General features: G+C 45.7%; 2 protein-coding genes across 2 annotated transcripts; one reads left to right on the forward strand and one right to left on the reverse strand.

The window, feature by feature from the left end:
• The first annotated feature begins 672 nt into the window (after window positions 1–672).
• Window positions 673–2,132, forward strand: gjd4 (gap junction protein delta 4). The gene is made up of 2 exons (XM_070853429.1): window positions 673–736; window positions 913–2,132. Exons 1-2 carry the CDS (start codon window positions 673–675, stop codon window positions 2,130–2,132), a joined length of 1,284 nt encoding a protein of 427 aa, XP_070709530.1.
• Window positions 2,133–10,128: 7,996 nt separating this feature from the next.
• On the reverse strand, window positions 10,129–12,813 carry fzd8a (frizzled class receptor 8a). Its single transcript, XM_070853192.1, has one exon. The coding sequence runs from the start codon at window positions 12,398–12,400 to the stop codon at window positions 10,655–10,657; it is 1,746 nt and encodes a 581-aa protein (XP_070709293.1). The 5' UTR covers window positions 12,401–12,813; the 3' UTR covers window positions 10,129–10,654.
• Window positions 12,814–25,048: the final 12,235 nt, after the last annotated feature.

Genomic DNA, 25,048 nt, shown 5'->3' on the forward strand with positions numbered 1-25,048 from the left:
CCTGTGAAATAATTTTATGAGGGAGGTCTGAGGTACAGAAGAGAACCTCATTTACATGTGATGAGAGCTATTCCACAGTCTGCATATCTACATGTTGTCTTACTTCATCACTGGAAGATGCAGCAGTAAGTGCTTGTATTTTTATGGACCAGCCAGTTTGGACATGCTTGCCATTGTGCTTGAGAACTTAATACAGCAATTTAGAGTGAGTAAGCCAGGACGCTCGTTCCTCTCCTGTAAGGACGACCAGCAGCACCAAAATATCTCTGCAATGCCAGGATGGCAACGTGCCTTTGGAAGTGTGTTAAGAATAGATCCACAATGGGGCTCGCTGCCGTCTTCTGTTGTCTGAGGACAGACAGTTGTCTGCAGGGGACAGAGGAAGAAGTATTTCCATGGTTTACTTCAGACCTCCACAGGCTTGGATGACTCAAATGGGTTTGATTTTACCTACCAGAAACTGGCAAATACTTCTCCTAGGACAGAGGGAGAGAGAGTCAGACTGCTGAGGGAGCTTTGCGTATGTCAACCTGGAGGTTATTGTGCTACTGGAAGCCGCTGCGCCCCATGGTAGAAAGGGTAAAGGAGAGAAGAAGTGGCTGTATATGGAGTGAGGTTCTGGCTTAAAGGTGATCTGGAGCTGGAAGACAAGAAGCCTTCAGCATAGCAAGCATGGTGGGATCAAGTGCCTCTGAGGTCATCTTTATCTCTGTCAATCACAGCATCACTTTGATGGGTGAGTTGACTTTTCTGACATGTTAACATGTTTCTGACCAGTCTAGATAAAGAAAAAACAAGCTGCATGTTATTTTACAGAGCAGTGAAATATTTTGGCTAATTTTGTTTTTTGCAAAATGTGCTACACCACATGCTTGTCGTCATGCTTTCAATACCAATGTGCTCACTTTTCAGGGAAGGTGTGGTTCATTGTGATGATCCTCCTCCGTATCCTGATCCTCCTCCTCGCTGGTTATCCTCTCTACCAGGACGAGCAGGAGCGATTTGTGTGTAACACCATCCAGCCCGGATGCGCCAACGTGTGCTACGATCTGTTCTCCCCCATCTCTCTCTTCCGCTTCTGGCTGGTACAGCTCGTCACCTTGTGTCTCCCCTACATCATCTTTATCATCTACGTGGTCCATAAGGTCTTGAATGACCTCACTGTGGACCTGAGCTCCGCGGGTCACGTCCAAGCCTTGCCGCTGTTCAAGATCCGCCAGGAGCCGTTCAGCAAGACACCTGTAAACAAGATACCTCTGGGGGCTGAGCGAGGGTGGGCCCGGTGCTTCACAGGAGCCTACGCCCTCCATCTGATGTTCAGAACGTTGCTTGAGGCAGGGTTTGGGGCAGCTCACTACTATCTGTTCGGTTTTTACATCCCCAGGAGGTTCCTGTGCCACCATCCGCCGTGCACCACCCAGGTGGACTGCTACATCTCCAGGCCCACTGAGAAGACTGTGATGCTTAACTTCATGCTTGGTGTAGCTGCTCTGTCCCTTTTCCTAGATATTCTGGATTTCTTCTGCGCCATTAAACGATCTGTGAGGCAAAAGAGCAAGAGGAAGATGTTGGTGGAGAAGATCTATGAGGAGGAGCAGTGTTTCCTTTCAGCTGGAGGAGCCTCCAAAGGAATAGACCCAACCACTTCCCTGGCTCAGCAGGACTTAGAGGTAGAGGCTGGTCAGATGGGGAGTTTCCGGAAGAGGCGAGGCAGCAAGGGTTCTTGCACAGAGGGAGTGCTTGCTTTAGGTCAGGAACCATCTTGCCCGGAGCGCTCGTCTCTTCCACGCTCTGCTGGACCTCCGGGCTGCAACACCAACGGAAATAACGGCTATTCTTTTACCCAGGAGGATTCTCCCGAAAGAAATGGCAGCGAGGTGGCTCTTTGCCCCCCAGAGCCAATGGGGACACCCAGGTCCATCCGTGTTAGCAAACGTAGTCGTCTCAAACCGCCACCTCCACCCAGACGGGACCTTGGGTCATCCCTCGGGGGTTCAGCGGGGCCCATTGGGGACATTTCCACAGCAATCTGTAACAGAAGGGTGGGTCAGTATACACTAGTTGAGCTGGGTAGCAATGCAGAGCTCCAGACAAATGATGATGGGCAAGAGAAACGATCAGAGTGGGTGTGATTTGGAGGGTTGGATTGCTACATTTCCAGATTATTTTGGAACACAAGAATGGGACAAATAGAGGTGGGAGTAATGTGAGAAAAGAACACTGATACCCCAAGGCTTACATAGTGGCAACAACTGTTGGAGCTGACATCTTGCCATGCTCTCTACCTCATTTTACATTGCAGCCTGCCCTCTAAAATGGCAATGCACTCACCAGACACCTTAGACTCACTCATATTTGCTATGATTTTATCATGCCATGAGTTCACGTTGCCTTTGACAAGCACCAGCTGAGTGATGCAAAACGACAAGAATTGCCAAACACAAACTCTCTTAACAAAACAAGTCAAGAATGACAGGACACTCTTGCCCTAAGCGTCCTTGGGCAAACTTCAACCTTGAGGAAATCTAAAAGAGTGCATCCCACCTGTTTCTTACACTGTCCATAAACAAAGGCAGGCCTTGACATGTCTCACATAGCCCCCATATAGCCCCCACCTCCCACCACACTTGCCCTACAAGATACCACCACAGAGCCCTTCTCTCTTGTGTTTGGGTCACTGGGGTCAAAGGACATGGGTAGCCTGTAGGCCCTGCGTTTGGGTGACCTTTTGGAGTCGGAGGATCAGGCTCAAATGAAAGGCAATAAGCTGGCCAAGGTAGCGTTATCAAGCTCACAGAATGGAATAGGATTCCTTCGTCTGAAGTGAGGGACACTGTGAAGGTGCCTAAAGCCGACATAGGCAAAGCAATTATGTTGCCCCATAGGGGCTCTGTATTTATGGAGACAGCTTGTCACTCTATTTCAGGGCCTCACAGAGCTTAGGAAGAATACAAGCCTTAACACACACTGGCACTAGAAATAGAGCAAAGCGGAGATCTGCAAAGGAGATGTGTTGCCGGTTGCCCTTCAGGATATCTGCTCTCTGCTTGCTGTGGCTTTGGTTTCACCTTGATCAAAGCTCAGACTAATGTAGGTCAGACACCAGCTCCCAGTATGACACATGTCAGTCACGGACAGTATACAATGTGGCTGCTTTAATGGATAATCAATTTGTTTCTGAAATGCTCCCAGGTTTCTCTGTCTGTTTTCCTGACATCTCTGAACTACTTTATACCGATGATTGTGAGAGACTCCCGCAGTAAATGAGCAGCCTCGCAGTTGCATCTGGCCCTTTGTAGCTGAGGGGCCAGTCTCTGTGTAAACTGATAGCTCTTGATCTTCCTCCTCTTGTGGTCTCTTTGAAGGTGACAACAAAAGGTTGTGGCCTCATATCTCACCTATCTACTGAGTGCTGCACCCTTACTGTCATAGGGGTGACCTCAGGGGTTTTCATCAGACCACAGCAGGGTCTCATGGTGTCACACCTCCTTCATACAGCCAGCGTTTGGGGGGAAAAAGCCAGAGCTGGACTCAGTTACACATGTGTTTATTGGTATTCTGTACTGCAGAATGATATAGTTTAAGTGCTACTGTTGTATTTTATACGAATATTGAATAATCAATGTTCTATGCTCTTGTTTCATTAAACCCTTCAGTGCCTAATTCTTATTATGAGTCATATTCCAATAAAATGTACTGGTTATCTTCCAATATAATGTTGAATGAATTACTGTTTCATAAAGTAGTACATGTAAAATTAGTTTCTTTATATTAGAAATTGTTTCATGGTTTGTTTGATCTCTTATGTTTCTATGTGTTTCATTGACTCAAATGTGAAGTGATCTTTCTATGGGTGAAAGCTACGGCAGTTCATTAGTGTTATTAAAATCGTGTAAACTCCTATGACATTGAAGATGATGTAACTTTTCAAAGCACTTTAACTAATCTTGTGTGATATGGTCCACTGTGCTGTAGTCCATTTGCAAAAACTGTAGTTTGCAATCATGCTGCCCTCCAGTGACGCTAAATGTGAAATGCTGCCATATGTTGAATCCAGCACTTGAAATCAAATATGTTCTTGGTATTGTGATGACAGATTTTGATATGTGTATATTTCTATATTCACAAAATATTCAGTTATGACACTTTAAAATGCACAATAAAGTGCACCCTTGCTCAGTTCAATGCTTCTCACTACTGCCTCACTTGGTCTGGTATGACCAGTGGCTAAAGGTCATTTTCCTCTTTATAGCATTATCAATGTGCTGCACAGGGAGCCACAACTCAACATGAGCGAGAACATTGGTAATGTTTTTCCCTGGTACTTTCTCTTTAAAGAAAAAAAAAGTACATTTCTCAGAATTACAGTCGTATGAAAAAGTTTAGGCACCCCTCTGAGGCTGCATAATAATTTACTCTGTCTGCACAGAACATGATCACAGTGGCATGCCATTCATTTTCTAATTAAAGCTAAGTACTGGGGGTATTTTCCAGACAAAGATTTTTAGTGTAGCAATATTAAGTTGTATTAAATTAAATAAGTAAAAAACAGGCTGTGCAAAAATGTGGGCACCCTTGTCATTTTGCTGATTCGAATACCTGTAACTACTCAGCACTGATAAAGTGGAACACAAAATTGGTTTGGTGAGCTCATTAAGCCTTGAACTTCACAGACAGGTGCGTCCAATCATGAGAAAAGGTATTTAAGGTGGCCAGTTGCAAGTTGTTCTTCTCTTTGAATCTCCTCTGAAGAGTGGCAACATGGGGGCCTCAAACCAACTCTCAAATGACCTGAAAACAAAGATTGTTCAATGTTACGGTTTAGGGGAAGGCCACAAAAAAAAAAAGCTATCTCAGAGATTTCAGCTGTCAGTTTCCACTGTGAGGAACATAGTGAGGAAATGGAAGACCACAGGCACAGTTGTTGTTGAGGCCAGAAGTGGCAGGAAGTTCCCCAGTTTGATAGAACATAAGAACATGTTTTTTTTTTTCTTTGTGTCTACCACTGCACAACAGATGACACAGCGCTCATGGGATATTTCTCACCCAGCGTAAGACTGATATAATTCACTTTTTCATTACTTAGGTGATTCCAGGAGACGCCTTTCATTTGTTCTTTGCAATGGTGCAAACATAACTCAACTGAAAACAAGTCAAAACTTAGTATGCCTGTTAAATAGCAGGCATTTGTATCCATCGCAAACCAGATGCTTACACAGGTTAGAATGATTAGACCAAAACTACTAGACTAAACCATCTACATCATTTAGGCTTAAATTAATCTAAGCAAAAACACCAGCTATAGTTGGATATAACAATGTTTGTCCATGAAGCTAGTGTATTAAAAATGTATGACAAAAAGCATAAAAACAGTATTATTCTGTCCTCGGGCCACACTGATCATCTAAAAGCTGACCTTAGGGCTGTATGAGGAGGACAGTCATGAATTCAACCCTGGAAACTTCCTGAATGACCAGGGAGAGTTTGTTAAACCAGAAGCCTTCATGCATATAATTTCTATTTTAAGAAATGTAAACAGCTCGTTGAAGGAAAAGTCTCATGCTTCAGGACCTCGTAGGTGTCTAGGAGGGGGGATGGTCTGCATGGAGCTCTACCCCATCAGGGTGACACAGCTCAGGGGCTTTTATATAAAGTTGCTCTGATGGAAGCTAGTTAGGCTCGTTCTCTCTCTCTCTCTCTCTCTCGCTCTCTCAACATCTAGGTATTGGCTCCCTCAGGTGGACAGAACTTGCAATTGCATTTAATAAAGTCTTCTCTCTGAACGTGACATGTATGGCTGGTTCACGGGGAATGAAATAAATGACTTTTGCCCGCTGCTTTATCAGACTGGCCGGAGGAGTGAATGTATGTAATATGGGCTGTACAGTGTCATTTAGATGAAATCTGTATTTTAAATGATTTCCAATGCAGAGTAAACTCATTCTGATGTCTTGTTCAGGGGATTTTTGTCTCACCAACACTATCAAACCATACTGAAATGGTTTAAATGCACAATTCAGACCTTTGACCTTCGGTGGCAGGACGGTCTGAGCTCACACCCACTTTCCAGCATAGCAACAAAACGTTTTGCCCTCTAACACCATACAACATGTGGCTCTCAGCCTTTAAAATAAACAGATGAATAAATAAGTAAATAAACAGCTTATAAAATGAAAAAGATTTGGCTCAGTTGTGTGTGACTTCCACACTCCTCGTCCTTCAAGTAGGGTCACTCCTTTTTCTTTTTTTATATATATGACACTTCTAAACTATCACTGGCAGCATCGCTCTCATTGACTGCTTATTGTCTGATTGTTCAGCGCTGTAGAACCTATCAGAACCGTGACAGCACACCCGTACTTGAGGCGCATTTGTTGGACTGAGTGCTCGCCCGGTGTGACCGAACCCGGAGTGAATCTGGGAAAACACTCAGCGCTTCACATGAAAGAAGTTTTCCTTTTGTGTACATGTCAGTCAGTCAGTGAAGGACTGAAGGAACACAGTGTTCTGTGTGTGTGTGTGAGTGAGTGAGTGGAGCTGGGGGGTCCTTGGATTGGAGGAGGCAGCAGGGGTGCACTGTAAGGACTACTAAACCACAGAGCCATTGTTGCTGTGCCAATGGAGAGCCGGCCATTTATGCTGATATCTTTGTTGGGCTCAGTTTTAGCGCTGAAGCATTTCTTGGTCATTATTTTATAAGTTTCTTCATTTTTATTTGACCTCAACCACCTTCCTTAACCCACCTTTTTAAAAAATGTCCAAAACCAAACTGCAACAGCTTCGACGACGTCCAAGTCCCTCAGAAACCATAACGGTGAAAGCCTGAGCGCTGAACCCCTATATTTTCCAACATCTGCCGTTTCTAATAGCCAGCTGGGAATAATGCGCCTGGGCTGGAGGTCAGGAGCTTCAACATTCATCTAAACAGGTCACGGAAACCCGAGGTCACTGTTATGCTTTATGCATGGGAGAATACACCCATGGAAACTCTGGGGTTTTAGTGCCATTGTTCTTCTTCCACTGACAAATGTAATCTGGAAAATAAAGAGAAGTCACAGTAAGTCTTCACATTCATGCAGCCTAAGAATCTACGAAGAAGCATCATATAATTTTTTTTGCATATTTCATCCTTAATATCATCGTTAAATTGTGTTTTTGTATTTTATCTCGTTTACCCAAAATGCCTGAACTGAAAATACTAAACATGGTCTGATGTTGTCTTTAATGCAAAAAAAAACCAAACAAAACAACTATTGCAGACCACGAGATGCTGTCCACACTCTGCACCATCTCCTCTCATGCATTAAGAGATGAAAAAACAACCCTCTCCCAGGTGGATTAGCGTGATCAATAGTATTAAAAAGCATGACCTGCCTATCACCCCTCAACTCCTCAACCTCTGTCTCTGCCTCTCATCAAACGCTGCCATTAATATTTGATAGGCAACCATGTCAGAATGTTGCTCCTGGCCCCACAAATGAGGCTTTAACATCTGTATACAGAGAGGAGTCTGGAAAGAAGACGATTCAATCAGAGTAGCTGCTTGGGCGCTCATGCGCGGGTTGATGGATGGATTTATTATACCAGATTTGTCCATAAAGTACTTCTCAGTAAGAATAAACCAGAAACCTCCTGGACTGTTACCGGTTAGTAACCAACCACTCGGAGAGGCCTGGCCTGTCTGTGTGAAGCTCCTCTTAATCACACTCTCATACTTTCTCCTGGAATCTGCACTGAAGTGACGTCTGTGGAGGAAACAGCCTGTTACCTGTTAATTACAGTGTGTGTGTGTGTGTGTATAACAGCCAAGCCAGGACATGCAGCTTTAAGTGCCTGGACAGTTGGTTTGTGGAGCCAGGTAGTTCAGTACGGGGGGGGGTTTGTGAGTCAGGGTGATGTGTTTAAGTGTGTGTTAAACACTGAACGTCAATTTTAAAATGTACAATAAGTGAGAAAGAACGAAACTGTCCTAAACTTTGACTTATGTGTCATATAATTCTCATTAAGAAGAAGCTAAAAGTCACTTTCAGTGAAGTTTAACTGTGGTTCTTCTGTTCCGTGACTCAGAAGTGTTGGAAAATAACAGTTTTCCCTCATATGCCCCCCCCCACACACACACACTTGTGGTTTTGACCAATGGAGGCTGTATAATTATTTTTGATGCAAATCAAATACAACTTTTTAATTGTTTCTGTTTTTAATCTGCCAATTATTTTTCAGATCCATTTTGGATTTTTGTCTATGAAATCAAATGTCTGTTTTGTCAAACCAAAAGTCCGCCCCCCCCCAATACTGTTTCCTATAATACACCAAATGCTCACATCCAGGAAGCTGAAACAATAGAATATTTGACTTATTTTCACTTATAATTAAGTTTCAGATCATTTTTCTGACAACTGGCTTCTTCAGTGATCCTCTAATCCTCTCACCCTACAAATGACACATTTCCATGAAAAACAGCTGCAAAGTTTCTACATTTTGCACCACCACATTTACCATTTCTCTGTTGCATCTTTCTCACACATTTCAGACGTATTCATCCACTAAATAAGTAATATGTGTTTCCTGTGAACATCAGGGAGAGTCACACTATCACATGAACATTTTTATGCCAAATCCATCATGAGTGTTGGGACCATTGTGTGTCTTTGTGGATGTGGGGGGGGGGGGGGGGGGTGTGCAGGTGAAGATGTGTGGTGCTGCTTCTGCCACTAGGTGGGGCTGCACATTAATGGCACCGCTGAGAGTCTGGCAGTGAGGGCTGCTCGCTGAGGTTTCTGAGGTAAACACCAGAAAAACAAGCTGCAGGAGTGAAAGCACCCATGACTATTTGATGGGAATAGAACAGCAAATGATTTAGAGCATGAACTTGTCTGCAGGATCGTTACCAAAACAGAGAGCGGTGCTGCGTTGTCAATTTTTCATGAGGTTATTTCACACGACTAAACAATAACAAACTATCCTAACTTTGCACTAAAACAACCCAAAGCTGTTAATGAGCTAAATGCTTAAGAAGCAGCTCTTTTGATCTGAAGAAAAGTACATTTTTGTTCCATCTTCGTTGCCTGATGTCTTCACTGACGGCACTGATGCAAGATTTATGTGTCTGATTTACACTCCCAACAGATGCATGTCGGTGGAAAGAAGCTTTTGGGGGGCTTGCGTCTACAGAGTAGAGCGTAAAGGAATAAAGCAGCAACAAAGCTGCTCACTACAAAGCCCACTGTCACCATTGACCAGCTAATCAAAGGGGGTGGGGGGTGGGGGGGGGTTACAGTGTATCATCTTATGCCAGTGCATTGGGTTAATTGGGAACTACCAGATACATTTGTAGCAAAAAAATGCCTCGATTAGGGGGCCCTAAGATGTGAGATCATGTGAACAGACCACCTGTGGGGCTTTCATTGCTATTTCAATATCATTCATGTCAAGGCCCCTGCACTCGCTGACACAGCTTGAGCCGAAGGAGAAGATGTTTCAATTCAGGCTCTGCGAAAAAACCAAACACAAGACGCGGGGGCTCTGGCAGGTTTCAGACCCTGACAAACCCCAGAAAAGCGAGAGGTTCCAAAACGCTCTTTCAATTGTAGGACATCCATCAAAGCATCCAAATGGGGACGTTTAGGGGGAACCTTGGCACATCAGACAGACACTCCTAATACACACCACCTTTATTCTAGGCTGTTAAAAAAAAGAAAGATCAAAGTTTCTGCAGATGAAAAGGGGCCGTTCCCTGCATTTATACCCCCATTCACCCACTCCCTCTTTTACTAAATTAAGAAAGCGGGCTTCTGCAGGCATGTGAAGAGGACTTTAACAATTATGGAGATGCTCCAACTCAACCCCTGCCTCTAATTACCGGTCTCTGATGGTTAAAAGGGGGCTTCCTTTTTAGGCCGGGGACTCTCAAAAGCTGCTGTTGCCGCTGCCATCCTCAACACGGTGACCACAAGGAGCCACAAAAACATGCCTGCGCGGGCTCCAGAGCGGCCCCCTTCTGCATGGGAAAGCACTTGCAAAGCTACACAGAAGCTGAGATTTATCAAATGTTTTATTGTCAAAATAAAGGTCATATTTGCTTTCTCACAAAGAGACATCTACACTTTGTACAAATTTACAATAGCTTATAAAGTTTTCTTTTATACACAAATGTACACGTTTTTACATAACTTTAATATAAATACATTTGAAATTACAAAATGAACGACCCGTAAAATAGTTGGGCACTATTAAGGCTTAATTTAAACCATCTTTGATGTGATTGAATTATACAATGTTATCTGGCACTATGTAGATAAAATGGCAATAAAAAACCCAAATGCTCTTTGTATGAAGCTAGTTAGGGACAAACCTGTCTCTCTGCCTACAGCAAGTAATGCCCAGTTTGCGTAAAAGCCACAGTCTGTACCTCTAATACATATAAACAGGGGTGGGGGGGGGTGGGGGGGGGAATTAACCTGTGTGAATGACTCTCCCCACAGAGGTGTGTGCTGATGTTTGGGAGGATGAGGGAGAGAAGGAGGGAGTTAGGGGGGGGGGGGACACCTCAGCAGCAGGTCATTACTATGTAAATTGCTTAAGACAGGGAGTGATGGGTTATCTCCCAAACAATTAGCAGTCCTCCATAAGCTGCTTTCTTCCCCCCCCACCACATTCAAACCTGGGACAATGGCATCTGCTTGGGGCAAGACACGGAGCTGGCCGTGCCTGACCTCCACGTCAGTCCGGTGCTCACGTCGCTGTACATGGAGCCGCTGGTGCCTTTGCTGCCCCAGCAGCACCGGGTGCAGAAAGTCCTCCACGAGTCCAGAGTCTTCCCGGACCAGATCCACACTCCGGACGTGATGCCCACCAAAAGGCACATAAAGTATTTCAACATAAAAACTGCATAGTCCGGACTCCTGCGGTCCCTCTCCAATAAACAGTTGGAGCAGTTGTGTGTGATCTCCCAGCTCTGCCTGTTGTGCTGCTCGTAAAAGTAACAGGCGACTATGATGGTGGCTGGCACCGTGTAGAGCACCGTGAAGATGCCTATCCTGATCATCAGCTTCTCCAGTTTGTCAGTTTTGGTGCCACCTTGTTTGATGACGCTGCGGATCCTGAACAGGGACACAAATCCGGCCAGGAGGAACATAGAGCCTATGAATAAATAAATCACCAAAGGGGCCAGGACGAAGCCACGCAGGTTGTCCAGGTTCTGGTTCCCCACGTAGCAGATGCCAGCCACCGAGTCCCCGTCCACGGAGCTCAGAGCCAGGACCGCGATGGACTTCATGCTGGGGATGAGCCAGGCGGCCAGGTGGAAGTACTGGGAGTAGCTGGCGATCGCCTCGTTGCCCCACTTCATCCCGGCCGCGAGGAACCAGGTCAGGGACAGGATGACCCACCAGATGGAGCTGGCCATGCCGAAGAAGTAAATGAGGAGGAAGACCACGGTGCAGAGCGCGGGGCCGGTGGTCTCGTAGTGGATGTGCTCCAGGTCGAACTCCCGGTTGCACGCCACTTTCTCGTGTCCGGCGATCAGTCTGACGATGTAGCCGACGGACACGAACATGTAACAGGCTGAGAGGAAGATGATGGGTCTCTCCGGATACTTGAAGCGCTCCATGTCGATGAGGAAAGTGGCGACAGTGGCAAAAGTTGACACGAAGCACAACACGGACCAAAGTCCTATCCAAAAGGCGGTGAATGCTCTCTCGTCGTGCGTAAAATAGGGGTTGTGGCACGGCATGGCGCAGTTGGTGATCTGACCCGTTTTGACGCGGTTGTAAAGCGGGTGACGGTCCGTGTTGACCGGCACCATGGGCTCCAGACACTTGCACCCCGGCTCGCACGGGGCGGAGGGCGGCTTGTATTTCCCAGGCGCGCCGGGTCGGCTTGGCTTATTTTTAGGCGGATTGTAGCCCTTACCGGGGTGGTTGGTGGGCTTGGAGAGGACGGGGGACACGGTCGTAGAGTCCGTCCTGTTGTAGTCCATGCACAGGGTGTCGGGGTTGCCTTGAACCGGCAGCAGGTCACACTTCATCCTGTCCGGCCAGGGGAAGCCGTACTGCCTCATGAGAGGCGCACAGCCGGCACGGGCTCTCTCACACACGCTCCGGCACGGCGGGAGAGGTTTCTTATAGTCCTCCAGGCAGATCGGCGTGTACATGCTGCACAAGAAAAACTTCAGGTCCGGCGAACACTGAATCTCAACCAGAGGCCAGAACTGATGCACCTCCAGTCCCGCCTCGTCCTGCGTGTCGTGGTTAAACTGGTTGGGCATGTAGGTGTAGTTGTAGCCGATCCCCTTGCACAGGGGTACGGCTATCTCCTGGCAGGTGATCTCCTTGGCCGTGGTGCAGCTGGATCGGGGCAGGAGGGCGAGTGAGAGGAGCAGGTAAATCCCAAACAGGTCCATCCCTCCGACGCGTCGTGTCCCCCCTCTTCTGCTCTGGTACCAACAGCGTTAGATCCTCCGAGCCGTCTGCTTTCGCCTCTGGTCCGGTTAGATGCCGCGCAGCGAGCCCATCTCGCTCCTCTCGGGATCTTGCATGGAGTTGCAAGCAATGTGCAAGCCGTGTTTACTTTCGGCTGAGGAGGAGGAGGAGGAGGAGGAGGAGGAGGAGAGAAAACAGCCTTCAGGGCGGCGAGCGGCAGTCAAGATGGCTGAGAGGAGAATCCACCTTCTTCTGGAAGCCTCTTCCAATATCCTCACACAGTGTGATGATGAAAACCCAAAGTGCTGCTGTCCGATCGCTGCTAAAGGGAAAATGTGGGCCCTCTTTCTTTCTTCAAAACACAACGGCTACATTCGGTTGGCTCGTCCCACCTTAGTCCGGGTTCCCATACAAATCAACGGCTTGGCGATGAAGCGGCGCCACTATATACCGGAGCCTGACAGGCCACACCCCCCGGGCGGCTCCGCCAATCACAGAGCGGCAGGGGCGGTGCTTCCCAGCAGTCAATCAAGTGTTTTTTTTAAACCCAGAGATGTGTTGTTACATAGCTGATCAGCGCACTAGTTTGTCAGTGTGTGTGACAGCAGCGGGACGCAGGACGGTGATGGAGCCTCATCCACCTCCAGCCGATGGTGGCTGCAAGTCCAACAACAAAACTGTGACAAAAGAACTACTTTGAGGCACTTTTTCTGCTCTAAAATAAACCATAATAATGATCTAATCTAATCTGAATCCCCCCCCACCCCCCCATACCCAATTCCAAATAGCAAAAACTGTTTTGAACACTGACATCTTAACAATACAATCATAAAGATGACATGGAGAACACCAGGCGCCCTTTTAGTGGGGATAACACCAGACTGTGTTCATAATCTCGCTCAGAACTTCCAGTCAACTTCCTTTTACGCACAATCTTGTCACAACAATGTGGTAACACGCAGACCAGGCGGAGAGAGGATGCGTCTAGCTCCAGATTATTGTTCCAGTGTGTGTGAGAGTGTGTGTGTGCGTCTGTGTGTGTGTGAGAGAGAGAAGCCAGTTTGGTAAATTGGCTAATTTGCGCATGATAAGACTACCCAGGGAGCTGTCTGTCCTTGTGAAAAGCTGTTTTATTTTTTAAATGAGGTGCTAATGTTTCGTTTAACGCTTGCATAGAGCTCCGCGGGAGGCGTAATTGCGCGAGGCAAAGACCAGGCAGCAGAGCGCACAGAGACAGAGCTCCTATCTGCGCTAACATGCTTACAGAGTGTGTCTGGGGATCTCTCTCCACTATATTTGACAGTAATCGTGGTAAAATGGTGTTTTTTTTTTCATGTCTGATATTGTTCTATAAATTCTGCAGGAGGACTCGCTGTATGGTGCGTCTTCATCAACCTCATGACATCCTTTCCTCCTGTGTGCCAGCAGTGGGTTTTATACACATGTGATCATGCTTTATGGACGTGTGCAGGCTTCTGCTGTGGTATATTTGTAGTGGTGGGAACGTGACTGTTGACCCTGCAATTGTGAGGGACCTCTTCTACTCCAGGACAGTGCTGTATTTTTTTTTTTTAAATCTATCTAAGAGATTAAATCTCACTTCTAAAAATACAAGTTATTCAAGATACTTCTTGAAAAGTTAAAAAAAGAAGAAGAATATAACGGGGGTGTTCTGCTGCATTCCTTCTCTTACTCAAGTAAGATTTTGCACATCTTGTATTTTTGTAGTGTTGCACTGCTACTTTTACTTGACTAAATGATCTGAATACTTCTTCCTCCACTGGATATTTATTTATGGCCCCACTGTAATCTGTCACACAGACACATGAGCAGAACTTCTAACTATTGGAAGCATAAATAAAGACTTTGAGAGGAGTTAGTTCCACTTTATACTGATGAATTGCACATAACACTGCCTGTGAGGGCAACAGGTTGTTTTCACAGATCTAAAACGCTCAATAAACTGATATGTTTGATATTTTATTGCCTTGAGCGTCAGTGTTTGTCATTATCATGAACCGTTCAAGGACGCACAATCATGCAGCTTCTGCTAAAACGAGGGAAGAGAGGCCAGTCATGTGATCTGCACATCTGCTCGAAACTCGATATTCATTTCGGCAACAAGAGGGATGTGTGTATGAATAGATATTTGGAATAGACACACACACACACACACACACACACACACACACACACAGTTCTTGTCAAGACTGGGTGCTCGGAGGCCAGTGTGTGGTCTCGCATCTTCCTCCCAGTTTCACATCTCTGCATAATGCAGCATTGTGTGCAGGGGCTGGGGTGTGGTGGTGCTGGAGTTTAACTTTAGTGGTATTGTGTTTGGAGTGGAGCCAGGTCTTTATCATGTGAGGCAGCGTTTTTTTTTTTTTTTTTTTTTACAGCCTCGACCCACAGAACGAAGAAAATAACCCGGAGTGAGCCGAGCATCAGGAGAACACAGATTGATTAAGTGACTTTGTGGTGTGAGATAACAAGGAAGGAGCTCTGTTAATGGCTGTTTGCTTTTGATTAGGAAACAAGAGTTCGGCTGTGCAGTTATGTGAGTGTGTGTTCGTGCCCACGATGGATGGTGTGATGTTGTCTCTATAATAAACCCTGGTGTTTGAGATGTGTGGCAAAGGACACACTATTAAAAAGGGAGTGCGGGGAAGGTGCTGGTCACAGTGTGGGAGAGTGATGGAGGGAGCAGGGGGGAGGATAGGCGAGGGTAAGAGAGGGCGTCTAGTCTGTTCTGTGCAGAGATAATGATTTACACTGAGGAAATCCACTCATCTCCTGTTTGCAACGCAGAGCTGCATGCTGTGGGAAAATATCTTCCCAGACCAAAGCCCAGAGGAAACACTCGGTGCCCGGTGAATAAAATCCAGAATCGCATCAAGATCCAAAGTTAATGTGTTCAATTTAAAGCCCCATTCTGTCTGTGAGAATCAAGTGCCCCCGCTGAAGAGAGGAACCCATCAAGTGTGACTGCTTGCCAGATCCTGGACTTACCTCTGAGATGGTGAGACAGAGATATGCTAATGCAACTTTATCTTGTAAAGGAAAGCTTCGAGGAGATTTAGCCAATCTGCTGGACACAATTCCAAGAGCCTCGGTGGCATTTAGCGGGCTCGCGCTAACCCGGGGCTGCTTGTTAAGACTTCATTAGCTGTGTTTGCTCAGGCCTCTTCTCTCCAAAGAGGTGGAAGAGGGCTCCCCAGGCTCCAGCCTCAGCCCCACTATAGACACTCCATATGGGGCTTGTTTGCTCACGGCTGGCCTGGTAATCACTTTCAGGTGGAGCTGGAGGAGACGGAGCAAGGCTGAGGGGATTTTTGGGGAGAGCTGGAGTGTCGGAACCCACCCCCCCTCCAGCCCCACCAGCCCCAGCCCCCGTCGGCAACCCCTTTTTCCAGCGGGGTGCTCCTGAGGTGACAGAGCATGGAGCGTGTACCCTGTGAATTAGCTCACCTAGGGCCCATTACCTTAACAAACACAGCCAGCCCCTCCAATCAGCCTACTGCTGGGAGGACAGGCGGCCCCTGTAAATCCTTCCTTACAGCCACTGCCCCTCTCTGTGAGACCAGGAGGGACTTGTGTGAGTGTTTGCATGTAGAATGAAAACTGTAAACTAAGTGAAGTGTTGTCTTGAAGCAGCACATGGCAGCTTTCATGATAACAAGAGGTGGCAGAACTTCACTGCCCACAAGTTAGAGGACTTGGCATCGCCAACCTGCACACATTGGACTTATTTTTACCCACCCCACCAGTCTCCGATTCTACACACTAAAGGAGACAAAGCCTCAGCTGAGGGATTAAGTGTTTTCCTAGTTCTCCTTCTTCTTAAGCTACATAAACCATTAAAACCCATTGGATCATCTAAAAAATGCATTGTGGCAAATCTGAAATCACGGTTGTTTTCCTTGGATCATAAAAATGTGCTTTTTGGAGATGGTTTGGTTTTCACATGACAGTGACAATTCCAAAGGGATTTTTGACAAGCATGGAGCCCAAAAGTTGGTAATATTGATCGCTTTTAACCGAAAAGCATTTATTACCAACTAATAAAGAAATTAGCCACAACATATATCTTTTCTATAAACGGTGCCATACTTCACTTCACTGCCGGCGTATTAGGGGGCCAAACCTGGACAAATCAATACTATCTGCATGCACTGATACCATATCTTCTTTCTTTTTTTTTTTTTGTCATTTGGGTAAACCGACCCTCTACTGCTGATAAAAACATTACACTGCGCCATGCTTAGTGAAGCTTTAACCCTGTCAGAGTAGATTTGCTTTAAAACCGGTCACTTAAAAGTGATGTAATCTGTTACATAATGCCACAAACATCTGTAGGGTGCGTTTCAACTCAAATCTTGAGAAAAGCGGCTCCACCGTTCACTTACACAGCTAATTAAAAAACAACATTGCCTCCACGAGGAGGATCTGTACTATTCTTCTGCAGCCAAAGAACCGACTGTTGTTGGCTGCCGTCCCTGAGCCCAGCGAGTGTGTGTGTGTGTGTGTGTGTGTGTTATCGTGTGATTGTTTGGAGTTTTCAGCCATCCGATGCCACAAGAATTTGGCCAGCCAGCAGAGGTCTGCTTTTGGCTGCTATGACGCCTGCTACTTGACACTCCTGTCAGATTTATCTCCTCTCTTGTAAAACAGCGTGCAACTTGTTCTCTCCGTCCAGCAAGGTAAGCGAGCCCACAGAGATTTCTCCTATTCAGAAAGCACACACATACACACTCTCTGACACACACACACACACACACACAAGCCCATATAATAGCAGGAGCTGATTTTTTTAACCCCTAAGTGTAACCGGAGATGAGGCCTGCGTGCCTGGAACGACACATGGACGGCACTTAAGCAGGTAGACTTGCCATCTGTTTCCAACACATGGGGTGGAACACTTGTCTTTGGGTCCTGAAGGTGGTAATTTCACTTTTCATGCCCCGCTGCCTGTTGTTGTTGTAACACACAGCGGTGGGATACTGTGGAAGGGTCAAGCCCGGTCGCTTCAGTGCCGATTCTGACCAGGCTGCAGAGGTTTCGCAAAGCGTCTGCGTTCATTTCTACGGGGGAAGGAAGAGAGAGCAGAGTCCTGCTAATGAACTCATCTCATTACTATTCATGCTGTCTTTGAATACATCCTGTTCCACCTCCACCTGTGCCCCCTTCACCTCATGTCTCTTCATGTCAACTGCTACGAGCTAAAAAAACCCCTGGTTTAGATCTTGCCTCGTCAGCGAGGACTCGTGGCACCTCTGTTCAGTTCTATCAATAGTTATGCTGCTTTTCAAAGATTGTGATGGAAGAACTGGTGGGCAGCTTTCCTGAACTCATAATCTGTGGGTTTCATAGAAGTCTGACATTTTTTATTGAGAGATTTTGTTCTTGTCTGACGGGAGCTCTTATGTAATGCTGAGCGGTGTCTCCGTCTTTGATTCAAAGCTTTAGAACAGCACCAAATACTAAAAAAAAATCGTTATAGCAATAGCATAAATCACTTTATAAACAAAACCACATCATACCAGTAGAGACAATGTCTAGATTTAATGTTTTAATACCATGCTGGGTTCATAAGATATGTTTAAGAGTAGTCTGTGGAGTTACGACAGCCTTAGGTTTGGTCTGAGGCCCCATTATGTTTTCATTGTAGCAATCACTGTCAGTTTGTGGTTTGCTAACAGTGTTGGAGAGCAAGAAATGAGATGGTAGTTTTTTTTTTTTAGAGACAGTAATAGTATCCAAATTCAGCAAGCAAAAATGTCCATATGAATATTAAAATGGTACAACTTTTCTGTTGAAGTTTGACATTTTGGGGAATTTTGCTTATTTTTCTTGCTGAGGGACGATGAGATTCATGTATTCTCCATGCGAGTCTGTTAAATATGAAGCTACTGCCAGCATGTAGTTAGATTAGCTTAGCATAAACACAGCAGGCAAGGGGACATTTTTTATGGGGCATATAACAAACCGCCATTTTTACGCTTGGATTTTGGAATAAACGGCCTAGATATAACACGTGCTCCATAAAACAAACATTTGACCGGGGCCAGGCGAGCTGTTTCCTGTCTGCCACCAGGCTTGATGCTAAGCTGCTGCCTGTCACTTCATATGTGACACACAGATATGAGAGTAGTATTTATCTTCTTATTTTACCCCCTCAAGAAAGCGTGAAAGTGTATTTCCCTAAATGTCAAACTATTCTTGTAATTTGTCCAGAAATAATGGCAAATTACTTCCAGATAGTCAAAGACCGTCACGCATGGGATTATCTTTGTGCTACAGATTGATTTCTGATAGACATCTAAGCTTATCTGAGATGCGTATCTCTGTGAAAGCAGCCCGAGAACATGACCCCGAAGATTTTAGAAATGTCAGTGGAAGTGTGCACCGTATATCCTTCATGTTTACTTTCCTCACTTATCCTCTTTAGCTCCGTCTCCCGCCCTACCTCCTTCCGTCTCCGTGTGTGGCGTACTGCGAAACAGATGGCGAGGGCAAGGATGACCGCCAGACAGAAGGAGGGAGAGAGCGAGAGGCAGAAAACGACAAGGTAGGGAAGCGGGGAACCGTTTCCAGAGAGTGAGAGACAGAGAAGAAGAGGGGTAGCAGATGTGTAAAACACAAACGACCTTGTGGAGTTTGCGTCTCGTTCTTGGCGGGCTCCGATCAAACCCCTGATACGCTCTCACTGTGCACATTAGAGGCTGAGCAGCGTCCCCAGTGAGCTACCCTGGGCATCCCACACTGCTCATTAGCAGTCCGATTAAGACATGTTTATTTATGTAAACACAGGCATTATTTACAGTATTAATCTAGCCTTCACACTGGGTTTACATAGACTGGTCTGTCGGCCTTGATTTGGGGAGCAGCTCCAGACTCAGAATATTTTTTAAAGCTCTTTGGCAAACATCTGTGATGAGCTAAGGAAACTCTTGGGTGGGTGTGTGTGAAGGAAAACTCTCCCTAACTCTCCCTGTGTGCTCCCTAAGACCAGATAGTGGGACAGCGATGAGCTTATGTTACATGACATATAGCTAACATGTTACTGAAAATATAATTCATGTGAACTACAGTTTGTTGGTGAAATTAAAACCTCCATGTCTATATTGATGCTTTTCTACAACTGAATGGATGGATGGATGGATGTTGTGCGATATACAGACATTTCTGTAGACACTTCTAATTCAATCTCAGCTGTATGAATCTCACAGCACGATAACCTTCGTCCTCTTTGTCCTTTTCCTTCTGTAACTCTGTGGCCTTTAGATTAGCTCCGGCAACAGGAAACGCATCCGCACAATTAATGTTGTGTTGTTTCTATCTGATTTAACAGTTGTGCTGCTCCATCCACTCCCGATCTAACTGTGCAATGTGCAACAACACGGAGAGATAAAGGCTTGCTCCTGACACTCTATTCCACCTCTAACATTATGGGGCCTCCACTCCGGCAAACGGTAATTGGATCAATTGAAATAATCTTGTTGCTGAAATGAGGTTAGCAGGCTTGACTGAGCTCCTTTGAGGGCACTTTGTTTTATTTTCACTGATTGCATCAGGCAGGTAAGGCACGGTGTAATAATGCTTTGACTCTCCACTGGTGATGTTATCTCCGCTCATATAGGCAGAGGACGTCTTTATCAGCCAATGACACCATTAAGATTGGCATCTCCAGACAATGCAAAGTGTGCTTAGTTGGCTGCTGCACTAATTGTGCAATCAGGGAGGATAAACATGAGAGGGCTGCGACTGCATTCTTATTCAGCTTTTACACTTATTATGGTATTGCCCCACAGCTTGGTTTGTGTGACCTTAGCAGAGTTAGCATTAATGCTATTTAGGGTAGAGTCTTATATTTGACACACAGCCATGGCCAAAGTCAACATAGCATGCTCTGATATTACCGCAGGACTGAGACTATGTGGAAAAAGTCTGGTGTAACACTTGAGACGTGCGTTGAGGGGCAGATTCAGGCTACGTCGTCAACCTGGATGCAAAATTACAGCTGCATTAAAATTGTAATAGATTTCCTCTGTCAAAATATCTGCAAATTGCGAAAGGAAAACATGAGAAAGTGGAACTCTGAACTGAATGAGTACTTTTTAATGTGCTGTGAAAGACGTACAAAGGTGAGCAGAGCACTAGAGGTTGAGGAGAGGGGGCACTGAAGTGGAAAAGGAGAGCCTCCCCTAAGCTATGCCGTATGATGTCTGATTGACAGACTACACACTAAGCTCACCTGAGCCTCTGACCTCTCTTTTTACATCTCTCTGTCCCACCTCTCCTCCCTCCTTCTCTTCTTTTTTTCTATTTCTCTGAGAGGGTGGAAACTTGAGGAGGGCCGCGTCCAGGGTGGAATGGCTTCAGGCTGCGACCTGCTCTAAGGGGGGTCACTGGGAAACAAAGGCCATTCAGGTAAACCTCTCTGAGCTCGCCTGAGACAGGCAGGCTCCCAGTGCAGATAACACTGAGGCTAATGTACTAGCGTTTGCACAGTCAAAGCGACCAGACTCAGCAGCAGTGAGTGCTCAGGGTGGGTGAGATATATATGTGTGTGTGTGTGTGTGTGTGTGTGTGTGCGGGCAGGGGGGTATTTCAATCATTGAAAGAGAAGGAAAAACAGACTGACAGGTGAGTAAACACAATGCTCTGAAAGTCCCACGGAACATTCCTGAAATGACTACACCAGTGTTGAAAATATTCCATACAAAAGTAGTAATCCTCTTTATGGAGGCTAATCTTGGGCAAATTCAGAACTTACAAACCACATAAGAAGCCCCCCCCCCTCTCACACACACACACACTTGCTCACTCCAAACTGCACTTGTGGAGCACACGACTACTCTTTGCTGAAGAGGTACTAATCAAACACAAAGCGTATTGATTCCACGCAAAGTGCTGCAGATAGAACGTTAATGAGTGACCGAGACGTCCACCTTAATTGCAGCAGGAAATTTTTTCCGCCTTTCGATCTCATGACATCCACCTAACTGGTCCACTCTTGCTCAAGAACTGAACGGCCACAGCAAACACAACAGATAGTCGTGTTTACAACAGAAGTGGTCAAGGTTAGCGCTGCTGTTTCTCAATCTGGGCTTAGATGCCTTTGGGTCTTTGTTTAGCACGTTTTCCCCACATTGGTGTGCTTTGTAGCTAGAGTTTCTGGTTTCTTCCCACCCCACAAGGCATGAATATCAGGTATTAGGAGTACTCCTGACAATGCTCTTGATTCAAGACCAAAGATCTGGAGTTGGGTCATTCCTCTTATGTAGTTAGGATGGGTCAAATGCAGTGTACAAATGTTCCTATGGGGACTAAAGCTGGGCTCAGTCTACAGGAGTTTTGTGCTGATTTCTCCCCGATTCACCCCTCCCAACAATCATGGGAGAAATCTGGTCTGGGACCTTGATCGGTCCAGATTACCCAGTAATGTGAGGGGTTTACAGATCCAATCTTAAATCTCCAGATGTGACTCATCGGGGCCGCCCAGATAATTTCAAACATATTTGATATTTCGGATTTAAAATGTGATTTCATCACTGCTTTCCGAGTGGGACCACAATAACTAAGAAGAGAGACGAGCTTTCAAAGAGACGGGAAGTGAATGAGAGGACTTTAATGTTGGTCCAGCAGCTGATGGTATTGCCAAGCAATGATAAACATTCTAACCCTTCAGTCTAACATTAGCTAGCACACTACAGCTTATAGATATTAAAGCTGACAGTTAAAACCTCACCTCCAGTTCTCATTGAAGAACAGACTGCCCATGCTGACCACATCTCCCCAACCAACTCGTTTACCCTTCTGCTTTAGGTTTGTAGCAAGTTGTTAATCAGTGATCTTTAGAAACGTTCATAGACTGTTTTCTTTTTAAAAAACTGAGCCAGGCTTGCTGTTTTTTCCTAATTCCAGTCTTATGCTGAGCTGTAACTTCATAATTAGCATACAGACACGAGAGTGGTACCGATCCCTTCGTCCCAATGATGACAAACTATTCCCTTGCGTAACGGGTCAGGTGAGGGTTCAGTTATGGTTAGCTGAACATAAATGTATCCACCCACCAGCTCCTCCACTCTTCTCCTCCATCACGTTTGATGTCAGGGTGTCATCAGTGTTCTCTTTATGCTAGGCAAACCGATTTCTCCTATTTTCTCTCAGACTCCGGTAGATGAGAAACTCCTTAAAGCTGCCCAGAGGTATGGACACGAGCGTTAACGTGTTTCTGTCTGTTTGCGTTGGCCATGTGACGGACAGGCAGCCTGTCCAGGCTGTTTCCCCAATGAACGCATTACTTCCCCCTTCTCACGCCAACTAAATTGAAATAACAAAATCAACTGCTTCGAAATTGCTGTCAGAAGTGTATAAAATGTGAGAGGACTCTGGAAGAGGTCTCTTTCTCGTTTGTGCTGGCTCTGAGCAATAACACTCGGCTCCCACGTGGATGGGACTCCAGAGCCCACTGTCCCATCTCAAAGGTTCTTTTAAGTGTCACCGTGGACCATTTGCATAGACTGGGCTGCTCACCCCGGGCACCCTCCATATTTTAGATGATTTAGCTTTTAAGCTGTAATATTTTCTGCAATGATGAAATGTTATCTGTAGCTAAACCTTAGGTGTGAATCTGCGTCCGACTCTCCCTCTCCCTCTCCCTTCCCCCCTCATCCATCTTTTCCGCCTCCCTCCTCCTCATTTCTCCGAGCAGGTTTCACTCTTGTGCCTGTCATTCTTCTGCCTTTTGTATCTGTGGGCCTTTTTGCTATTGAATGCTGCTTTCTCTCCCACCCCCACCCCTCTCCACCCATCTCCTCTCCTGTTCTCCCTCACTCACTCATTCACTCTAGGGCCTAATTATGAGATAGCTTCGAATAAATACATGTATTTTTTCTCCTACGAGGGGGGAAAAAACCTTGTGCTCCACTTTTTTTTTTTGACAGTAGGTTGAATTCTAGACTCAAGGAGGTTTTATTCAGCGAGGTCCCTCTGAGATCGGAGTGGTCGCTGGGACGGGAGATTTCCTGGGTGCAGTAATTGTGTCTCATTAATTCTTACTGTAATGCTGGATAGCTAAACAGGCTACGCAATTAGGGGGCTGAGCCCTGAATAGGCTGGCTAATCAGGGGACAAAAGCTGTGGCTCAGAGGCCATTAGGCCCGGAGGAAGTGCTCCCATTGTAAGGAGTGGTCTGTGATGCCTTCATCTTCCTCCAATCCGGGTGAGGAAGAAAGCTCAGGGGGGTTCTTCCACTTCCAAACCTTTACTGCTCAATTCATAATAATGGACCCTGGATACCCTCAGCTTTTAGCACATACAAAGGTTGAATCCTGCTCGAGATATTCAAGATCAACAGTGGATTTCCTGATGGTAACCAAACCAAATTTTAAGTTATTTTTCCACACCCCTTGTTTGGCCTTCTGGACTATTTATGGGTGTGTAGAAATAATAAAGTGGCCAGTTGGGATCCACATAACATGCTAAATTTCCTCTTTTTTTTAAATAAGAATATCCTAACTGGCTGCTCTCAGAGACGTCAAGTGCACCCAGAGACACGTTCTCCCTCGCCGTCCCTCCTCCACCTCCACTTCCTCCTCCTCCTGTTCGGTATGTGCCCCGGCAGCCCACACACTCCTCCAAACTGTCGACTCAGGAGTCTGTGAGACCTTTCTGCCATCTGGGAAGGGTGGAGGAAGGAAGAGAATAGAGGATCCTAACATTATCTATCCCCTTGCCTTTTCCTTCTCCTCTCTCCCCCTCTCCCCTCTGCAGGCTTTATCTTTCATCCCTATTAATCACATCGTCAGGCAGCCTAGACGGAGAATAAATGAACTCTCCTGGTCATTAAAATTAAGCATTGAATTATTGACATGCAATTAGCCTGCCTTTTTTGTGGGGAGACACTGAAAACTTTCTCCCCGCGGCGGGAGGGGAGAAATAATATGACTGCTGTAGTCATCAGAACTAAAAAAAAAAAAAAAAAAGAAAAAATAAAACTGGGAAAGAGTGCAAAAAAATTATAACATGCCAGAAAATTCTAACTTGGAAAATCCTATTTATCACATAATAAGAGCACTAAGCCTGGTTCCATCTCATTTAGCTGAGTTTTATTCCCATAAGGAGTGGTGTCTTGTGCTCGTTATCTGCTTCGTTATGGAAGGGCCTGCGCTGCCGCCTCTGGATTATGCTGTGGATTATGATAATATTGCAGAGACATGTGGACTCACTAGCTAACATTTAGGTGATCTCTCCCTGCTGTACGTTCCTATGTGCTAAACTTGTTTATCTCTTCTCAGTACGTATTATGCAGATTCATATTCCATTATTACTATAATTAAACAGATTGATCCTTAACTTGTAATCCTTCATCACTCAAAACACAGCCATGACTTGAAGGACAAAAAAAAAAAGCAAACAATATTTTGGGGAGACGCGCCTACATATTCTCTTTCCACAGTCGCTTCCAATTACAGTGACAATTGCCTCAGTAATTTTATGAATAGCAACAAACACTTACTGTGCTTGTTAGTCAAATACACATTCTGCAGCCTTTTCATAGCAGCAGAGCAGGAGTTTGACAAGCTGTTTACGCTAAGCCTGAGTAAATCAAATTCGGAGTTTGC

Source organism: Pempheris klunzingeri, chromosome 21, assembly GCF_042242105.1.
Source record: "Pempheris klunzingeri isolate RE-2024b chromosome 21, fPemKlu1.hap1, whole genome shotgun sequence".
In the NCBI taxonomy this organism is placed as follows: domain Eukaryota; kingdom Metazoa; phylum Chordata; class Actinopteri; order Acropomatiformes; family Pempheridae; genus Pempheris; species Pempheris klunzingeri.

Excerpts from the sequence above, each read along its gene's own strand:
- fzd8a (XM_070853192.1), bottom strand. The coding sequence starts at position 12,400 with ATGGACCTGTTTGGGATTTACCTGCTCCTCTCACTCGCCCTCCTGCCC.
- gjd4 (XM_070853429.1), top strand. The coding sequence starts at position 673 with ATGGTGGGATCAAGTGCCTCTGAGGTCATCTTTATCTCTGTCAATCAC. Across the intron at positions 737-912 it reads TCACAGCATCACTTTGATGG|GGAAGGTGTGGTTCATTGTG; the intron begins GTGAGTTGACTT and ends CTCACTTTTCAG.